This window comes from Pagrus pagrus (assembly GCF_965226575.1).
Source record: "Pagrus pagrus genome assembly, chromosome: 24".
Classification (NCBI taxonomy): domain Eukaryota; kingdom Metazoa; phylum Chordata; class Actinopteri; order Spariformes; family Sparidae; genus Pagrus; species Pagrus pagrus.
Window position 1 is genome coordinate 14,838,276 of NC_140206.1, and position 8,817 is coordinate 14,847,092.

Genomic DNA, 8,817 nt, shown 5'->3' on the forward strand with positions numbered 1-8,817 from the left:
AAAAAGGAAAACCGCCTCACGGCTCCGATCCTCGGGCCTGCTCACACTTTCTCACACTTGACTCACAACACACTCTGAGGATTGAGAGCCACCTGTTTGACGAGTGACAGACACAACAGCTGCACTGCTGCCTGACCTTCATCCAACACACACACACACACACACACACACACACACACACATATATACACACACCCTTTCGCTTTTGTTGTTAAGCAAACTGCTGACACACACACAAGCGCACATCCACGCGTTTCCATTTTCACTCCAACACGCCCGCCATCAGCTGAAGTCCTAACCCTCCCCCCCGGGGTGTTTATAACGTTTTCTCAACACACACCGCAACAAAGACGCATGTGTTTTTTACGACAATGAAGTCACGTAAGGATTCCTTTCGATCTGCAGCTATTTGGATAAGAACGAGATAAATGAAGTGATTTGTCAGATATTTTTTTACACATTTATTGAACAAATAGTACAGTCAGATACATGTCATGTGTGTATGTGTGTGTGGAAGGTTACACAGGGGTCGTTACAGGCTGGTCAGAGGTGGAGTCAGGTTGAGAGGGTGGAGCTGCTTCTTCGGGTCTTGACACCTCAACCTGTATGAAGGAAAAGAAAGAAAAAGTCGAAAATATGTAAACAATTATGTAATCTGTTATTTCTAATAATTGTAACGTCCTCTTGAACATTTTTTCTGTCGTTTATGTGAGTTTAATAAGCTTAAATCCATCTTTAAAAGGACTTCTCTACAGAGGGGGGTGTGGAGGCATCTGTCTGTAGCGTGGGCGGCTGTGTTTCGAGCGCCAGCTGGAGGCAGACGGGGAACATGCCTCCCTACTGCCTGCAGCCGGCTTACAAATTGCGCCTGCCCACGCCTCGCTGCTTTTATAAAGCCGTTTCTGGTGAATTCTGTACATACAGAGGGTCTGATGTATTACAGCCGTCTGACAAAGTATAGAGCTGAATCACTGTCTCTTAAAAACAGTCTCTAAAATGTCTGGCTGCTGGACAGGATTGCTGGGTTTGATTGTTTCTGTTCTTTTGTCCATCTGGATCTAATGGAAAACAATGATGTACGTAGTCCAAGGCTGAAAACTGCTTATACAATATGAAATGTGTCCCTTCTGAAACTTCTAATCCAAGTCGAGCCACAACAAAAGATTGTTTTGCTATCAAACTGTTTTAGTTTAAGTCAAGAAGTTTAAGTAAGAAGAAAACAAACTCTAAACAGTACAACGCCTCTCTGCAGAGATCAGCTTTGACCGGCTGTGCTGACCATCCTTTGCACACACAAGATTATTAACAACATTTTGAAAGAGCTCGCTTTTAGTTTGACCTATAACAACAATGATTTAGATATTCTGGCTACACTGCAGGCTTGTTCACAACTCGTGATTATGGGACCGCTCGTGTTTTTTACTGTAGTTGTTTAACATTAGCCTTTAGTTAACTGAGACGCATGATCTCTCTGACAGTTTCATTCCTCATTACATTTGGTAATGCTTTTGATCACAGCCTGTATATTAAAGTGTAAATATTCTGTACATATAGGCTACCAATGAAAAGCACCTACTACTACACTTTCATTTGCCGCATGTAATCGAACTACCGACCCAATTTTTTTGTCTGATTACCTGATATAAATGTAGTTGTCTGTTTTATATCTTTTCCCCTCCACTTGCACGTGTCCAAAGAAGACAGCGTTGGAAATGTTGGCTTTATTTTCTTTTTCAGAGATCTTTTACTGATGACGGATGAGAAACCAGACTTTGAAACACTGAAGGGTGGTATTTTTGGTGAATGTTGTTTAAACCTGCAGAGCGTCTCATCTCATCTCTCATCTCATTTTCTGCCGCTTATCCGTGAGGGTTGCGGGGATGTTGCCCCCCCCTTTCAGAGGTTTGTGGGGGTTACTGGAGCCAATCCCTGTTTTCAATGGGCGAAGGCCAGGGTACAGCCCTGGACGAGTCGCCAGCTCATCGCAGGGCCCTTTTCTGATGGCAGAGGCTGCCACACAAGGTGCCAACTGCGCATCAGGAGCAATTTTGGGGTTAAGTATCTTGCTCAAAGATACTTCGACATGTAGCTCAGTTCCGCCCAGGGGAGGATTCAAACCAGCAACCTTCTGATCGCTGGTCACCTGCCACCACTGAGCTACAGCCGCCCCACCTGCAGAGCGTCGTGAAGTTAAACTCATTTTTGTTGTAAAACAGAAAAGTAAGTGAGTTGTCACAGCGTAAGACCAATGATCAGTTGATCTTTACAAATCCAGATATGAGAGTCTAATAATCCTCAATGCTGAAAAAAGACTCCAGTCGAATCGAAACGAATAGTGGATTTGAACTGCGACACCTCTACTTTGAATGTCGTGTTTACAAAAAGCAGCTGACAAAGCCTGGACAGTTTGCCTTTAAAAATGAAAAAGGACACCAGAATCTTTCTCCATGTCTTGTGTTAACATTACAAACACGTGGATGATACTTGAATGTGTGAGAACTCTGAAGTGAAACACAGACGAGCCCATGATTCAGACTGTGTTTTCAGTCCAGTCCTTGTAGCCGTTCGACGACAGTTTGATGTCTGTCACAATGTTGGCAGTTTTTCCAAAGAAAGAGGAAACAGATATTTTAACTGCCAACACTGAGCATGACAAGACAAACAAGTCTCCTGTGGTTTTAACGTTTAAACGATCTCAGAAGCATCATGTGCATCAAGGCTTTATGTGGATACATATAGTGAAAATGCTGCTGTATAAATGTCCTTCAGAGAGATTCGGTTTATAGCTCCTCTTCTGATTAGTGGTGATGCTCTGTAGGACGAAAAGGACAGAACAACTGCCCTCTATACATATCGAATACACAATCAACACAGTAAACATGTAGCGCGTCAGATGATAATATGGAACAGTGTCCTCTCAGACCATAAAACTGATGTCCTGTAGCTCCTGCAGCTCGCCAATCCTGTGCTTGTAAAAACTCCGGAAAGACGTGATCCAAATATACCCCGTTTTAATGTGGTCCCAACTCTGACGTCCACACTTTTGTCTTTAATAAAGTGCTATTTCAACTCCCGGAAATAACCGACACTCTGTGAAAATGAAATGTAGGCCACAGAGCACTGTATGTCATCAGTTGCCAAATCAAGTGTGTCTATTAATGAGTACATCTTTTTTTTTTTTTTTTATCATTACGCAATCAGTGATGCACAGAGAATGCCAAAAAGGCTGCAGCAAAATATATTTCGCCTAGATGGCTCCATCCAAAATTAACTCGTAGCCTAGTTTGATTTTGAAGAATTTATGCGTCTCTTTAAGCGCTCCAGTCCGACTTGGTTATGCTCAGACAGAGCGGATTCAGCTGCATCAATCTGTGATGTACAACGTCGTGGAATGAGCCTTGAACCTGGAAGGATTTAAAAATACTTCCTCCTTGGATCTTGTGTCAGCGACTGATTCTTTGATGTCGAGTTCAGAAAAACAGCAGTTTGTCCTTCACGACGAGGACGACACCTGCTTTTTCCTCAACGCTGCAGCCCGTGTTGAGTCTGCTCGCTCTGTTTTTGCCAAAATATGAATGCAAACCAATAAAAGATAACCATTAAATCCCGTCCTCTGGCTACTTTGTGAAATCTAAAGTGATGGCGGCAGCCAGGGTGAATGTGGACCAGGCACTCGTTTGGATAAAATCCAGCATCTAGACCAGACCGCTGCCCCAAAACACTGACATCCCTCCTTCTCTGAGTTGGCATCAGTGCTTTGGCTTTGATGTCACTGCCTCTGGAATAGTGTGAGGTAGAGAAGGGAGATCATTTTTGTTCTTACCAGTTTCTCTGCCCGCTGCCTCAGTTTCCTCCAGACGGTGTGATGAGCCTGCAGAGAAGATGACAACGTGACTAACAGACACATGTAGACACAGATAAAGTCCTTTTTCCGTGTTATTACACAGGATGAGCTTTGATATAAAAAGGACAATTAAATGCTGCTTTTAATAATCTTGAAGCAAACAACTGCAGACTGCTAAATATATATGTTGGCAAAAATAAACCGACTTTCCCTTGGTGACACTGAAACCTGTGAAGGTGCCAGCAGACATTCCACACCAATAATCACCTTTGAATATGAAATTTTTTAAGCTACAGAAACGGTGATGTAATCAGCTTTCCTGTGATATTTAGATCATCCCAAGTCTAAATCCTTGTCCTAATAACACTGAAATCAATGGACAAGTATTTTAAACAAGATTAAAAAAAATAAAAATGAAACAATCCAACACACACAGTATTTAGGTGCCGTTACGTCACCATGCTCCACGCACACGTCCCTACCTGCAGCTGCAGAGGCAGAGAGAGGCCCTGTGCTCGACGCTGGAGGCCAAACGGTCCCTGTCCCAGACTGTGGAGGGCCGTCACCTCGTACTGGGAGCACAGGCCTGTCCTGGCCACCAGGGGGTCCCGGCTTAGAAGCACATGATCACCACATCTTTAAAAGAAGACAAAGGGTAAATGCTTAAGATTGGAGGAGAGGTGGTAGAGGAGACATTTACAAAATACATACTCTCCTTTAGTAAAACATGAAACTGACACTGGAAAAATGAAGGCAGAATTTAAGTTTTAAACCACAATGTGTGCATGAAAAGTCACCTGTAGAGCATCACTTTCCCTCTGGCATTCTGTGCTGCCTTCTCTTCCACCTCTTCCTGTTTACACCTAAGACAGAGAGAAGAAATTCAACAATAGTCATCATGTGGAGGGATGATGCAGGAAACAAAGAGACCCATGAAAACTACAAAGAAGGAAAGAGGTGTGAAGTGAGAGAGAGGTATAAAAATAGCCAGTAGGCAGTGAAAAGAGCTATGATCAGTATCAGTGATAGACAGGACTGAGCAGGAGTCAGTCCACCTACCTGCTGTGTGAGAAGACCTCCAGCGCCACAAAGGGCGCCACCTCTAGAGGCTCCCAAACCAGGTCCTGGTGGATCAGCTGCTGGGCCCCTCGGGTCAGAGACCGCAACGACTCCTGGAGAGGGGAAAAAAAACATGAACATTGGTTCGCAAACAACTTTCACTAACAAAAGACCAGGAACAGTGAGCAATGCAGGAGCTCAGACAATCTGAGGCACGAAGCAACAAATAAAAGCTCTGAGTCATTCCTCCCCTGCATCTGCTGGTGATAATAAAACTAATAAATCACCAGCTGTCTCCTTCTCACGCAAACACACATTTAAATAAAGACAAAAATCTATATGAGGTACTTAAATACCCAACAAGATGCTCTTATTTTTGCCAAAATATGGCTAAAGACAGAATTAAGCAGGAGTTTAAAGGAGGACGTGAGCACAATACAGACATAATAACTGCATGACGACTGACTGAGCGCTCGCAGAAGTTTCTTTAGCTGAGATTTTTTGCCAGTGTAAAATCCTGTTACCATTGGAATCCATTTTAACCCACGTGAATCTAATTCACTATAGTGTCTGTCATTTGTGAAGGACGCGACCTTTTAAGCCTTTGAAATCTACAACAGGCGAGTATTTGCTACACTGACTCAACAGCAGCTGAAAACTTTCAGGTTTTGCTGACCTCTAATGGTCGGAATTATAATTGACCGTTTTCAATACTGGAAAACGTTTGCAAATAGATGGAAACGTGCAAGAAACGAGAACAGAGGCATCACACACACAGACAGACAGACACGCACCTCAGAGGGAGTCCATGAATCCAGCTGAGGGTCGAGGACCACGTCGCAGCAGAAGGCTCCTGATGTGACTGCAGGGAAGCACATGAAAACTGTTAACTAAAAAAACAAATACTTATGTTCAGTCAGTCTAAATTATTATTTTTTACAGAAACATAACAGACCCATCTGTTAGAAATGTTGTTCTATTTGTCCATCTGCTATCAGGCAAATACCAGACACAGCATCTAAGTTAGTTCCTGGCAGCGATCGCTGATGACTAAAGCTCCATTCTGCAGCTATCTCACGGCTGGTTCAGGGTAAATTTTACATATATGGAGAAGCTCCTCTACCTGGCACCTCAGGTGTGTTCAGCAGCTCCACAGTGAAGTCGTCCTTGAACGCAGACTCCAGCACCTGGCCTAACAAGGCCGCACAGGAACGCCAGTAAGCCTGAGGGGGAATATAAAGGACACGCTGAATGAATCTTTTAATGATGTCGTTCAATGATTTGTGCTAAAATTGAGACCCAAGAGAGGTGGAGAGAACAGGCTGATGTAGAAATGTCTGAGCTCAACAGTTTCTGTTGTGGGGGGTTCATATCATGTTTATTCATAGTGCAGATGGTGGCACATACATATACAAACATACACCACAGGCTAACCTACGCTAGTGTCTCTGTCGATGCATACAGCGGACAGCTGTACACATTCATGACTTTTCAAAGACTCTGAATAACTAAGTCAGAGCACTTCAGGACACCCAAATAAACAATTTCTTCCTAATTAGTTGATGTCTAAAGGATAGGTTCCCTTTTTCCCAAGTAGAACTCTCACATATTTATATTTAAAGAGTTATTACTCAATGTAATTGTCACACTTAGTCATACTAGTTGCAAAGACATCCCTTCTAAAAGCTATTTGAATGTGTGTGATCAAGGACAAACTCTACAGTCTTCATTCTCTTAAAAAAATGCATTTTAAGTTCATCCAAAGAAAATATGAATTCCAGAGGCCTAAGTTCACCAAATCCAGGAAGTTGTTTGGTACAAATTCACTCCCCTCTGGGCAGAACTGTTCCTCTGAGCACGCAAACACTGTTATTTTACCCTATTTTACTATGAGCTCGAAGATGCCTACAAGATTTGGTTAACTCAGACTTCCAAAGCTTCGTACTAGCTTTGTTTGAAATAAAGAATACATTTCTACACAGAAGAAGGACTGCACAGAAGGGAGGAAGGGATCTCTTTATGGCCCCTGTAAACAAGAGAACAATTACAGCAACCAATAACACTTTGGATGTATAATAGACATGTCAGTGTTGTATTAAGATAGACTTTGTGAATGTTTTAAATACATAACAATTACCTATTTCACCTGAAGATGTATAAGGTAATGTGTTTACAAAGGAAAAGGAGGAGATGCAAAGAATTTGAAATCCTATTAAAGCACTTTGTGATGTAAAAGTACCTGGTTAACCAGCCGTGGGTCGCTGTCTTTAAATGTGAGCAGAGTGAGTGAGCAGGAGTGGGTGAGGGGCTGGTGGAGAGGCCACGGTTCCCCGTCCACCAGGGCCAGCACCGAGCTTTTCACATGATGCTCTGTCAGGTCTGAGGGAAACACAGAGGAGTTCATCTGAGCCCAAAACAAGTATTTAAATAGTGAAACACACAATAATAATACATGTAAACAAGCTGGTTTTGCATTCACACTCTCTTTCACTCACGTCTGGCACAGCTCAGTGGAGTGGACATTCCTTTGTTCATGATGAGCAGGGTACCGTCCAGCCCTGGGCCCTGCATGGACACCTCTATCTTCTCGATACGAGGGTACAGAGCTCTCTGTCTGTCCTGCTCTCTGGAGAAGATGGCGTTGCGCTGGCTGCGGACTTCCGCGGCCGGTGGACGCACAGCCGCTGCGGCAGAGGCAAAGCCTGGAGGGGGGAGAGGATGGATGGATGGATGGATGGTCTCAAGAGCCAAAAATGATGCAGAAGAAGTCTTTCATTGCTAAACATGGAGATTCCCACATAGAGCAGCATACTGTTTATGTCATATTTACACCAATTTGTTATTGGTGTTACTCAAGGGGATCCCTTCATAATTTGACTTGTGGGGTTGTGGAGTTTGAGGATACAGGCACTAAAGTAGCTATTAAGTTGCATTCTGGGAAGTGTAGGCTCCAGTGTTTTTGGAGCTCGACCCATATTAAGGGAAAAGTCAGGATATGTCTTTGCTCTAACTTCATCATTCATGTCAGCATTAACTGTTAGCTAACTTTAACAATATTGAGTATTGTAATGAGGTGTTTTTAAGGTTATTCACAGCCTGCTTCGTTAGCTCTCGGGACAAAATGTAGTCACTGCAGTTTATAACACAGTCAAGTTTAAGGTTAGACTATCTAAGGACATGCTAGTGATTACGCAGGTTGTCAAGTTGAAGTTTTTGATATATTTTTTGCTAGGTTATACAATAATTCAACCCTACTACGAGTATGAAATAATAGAAAAATAACTGGGTGCCAAGAGAAAATCCTGAGCTAGCAAGCAGCTTGCTAACCGAAATTATGAAGGCTTATTAAAAGGAGTATACTAACTTATGTTGTATTTATGACTTAAAAAGGCGACTTGATATGACATAAGACATCTTACAGCTTTTAATAAACTATAAAACGACGGCAGACATTTTAACGTTATGGCAGGAAAAGCACAGACGTATTAATAAGATTAATTATGAGGCGTCCTTGTATTGTGGACTTAAACGTTAGCCACTCGGACATTTCATGATAAAAAAACATCATTAATGATACTAATTATGCTTCTCCTGCTATGTCAAGTCAAAGTGTCTGCTGTTAAATGGTCTGTTTATCCAAACCCAACTGCAATATGCAGCTACGACCTGTCATTTTAACCTAGCTAGCTCACATGCTAAAGCTACGTTAGCTAGTAGTTAGCTACTCACGGCGTTGGAGCACTTGACACACGGTCCTGGTCGCCATTGTGAAGAATATTCCTACAACTATATACAAAATAACTTAAAATAGACACAGAGGGCGAATAGATAAACGTCTGTCACTTATGCCTCTGACTGAAGGACGCCATGCCTGTTTCATGTGCAACTAATATTTAGGTCCGTGCAGGAACTGA

General features: G+C 42.7%; 1 protein-coding gene across 1 annotated transcript; it reads right to left on the reverse strand.

Moving 5' to 3' along the window:
• Positions 1 to 446: 446 nt before the first annotated feature.
• Positions 447 to 8,807, reverse strand: mrpl39 (mitochondrial ribosomal protein L39). The gene is made up of 10 exons (XM_084346950.1): positions 8,633 to 8,807; positions 7,399 to 7,605; positions 7,143 to 7,282; positions 6,027 to 6,126; positions 5,698 to 5,765; positions 4,904 to 5,016; positions 4,642 to 4,707; positions 4,327 to 4,480; positions 3,824 to 3,871; positions 447 to 602 (listed from the first exon to the last, which is right to left on the reverse strand). Exons 1-10 carry the CDS (start codon positions 8,667 to 8,669, stop codon positions 519 to 521), a joined length of 1,017 nt encoding a protein of 338 aa, XP_084203076.1. The 5' UTR covers positions 8,670 to 8,807; the 3' UTR covers positions 447 to 518.
• Positions 8,808 to 8,817: the final 10 nt, after the last annotated feature.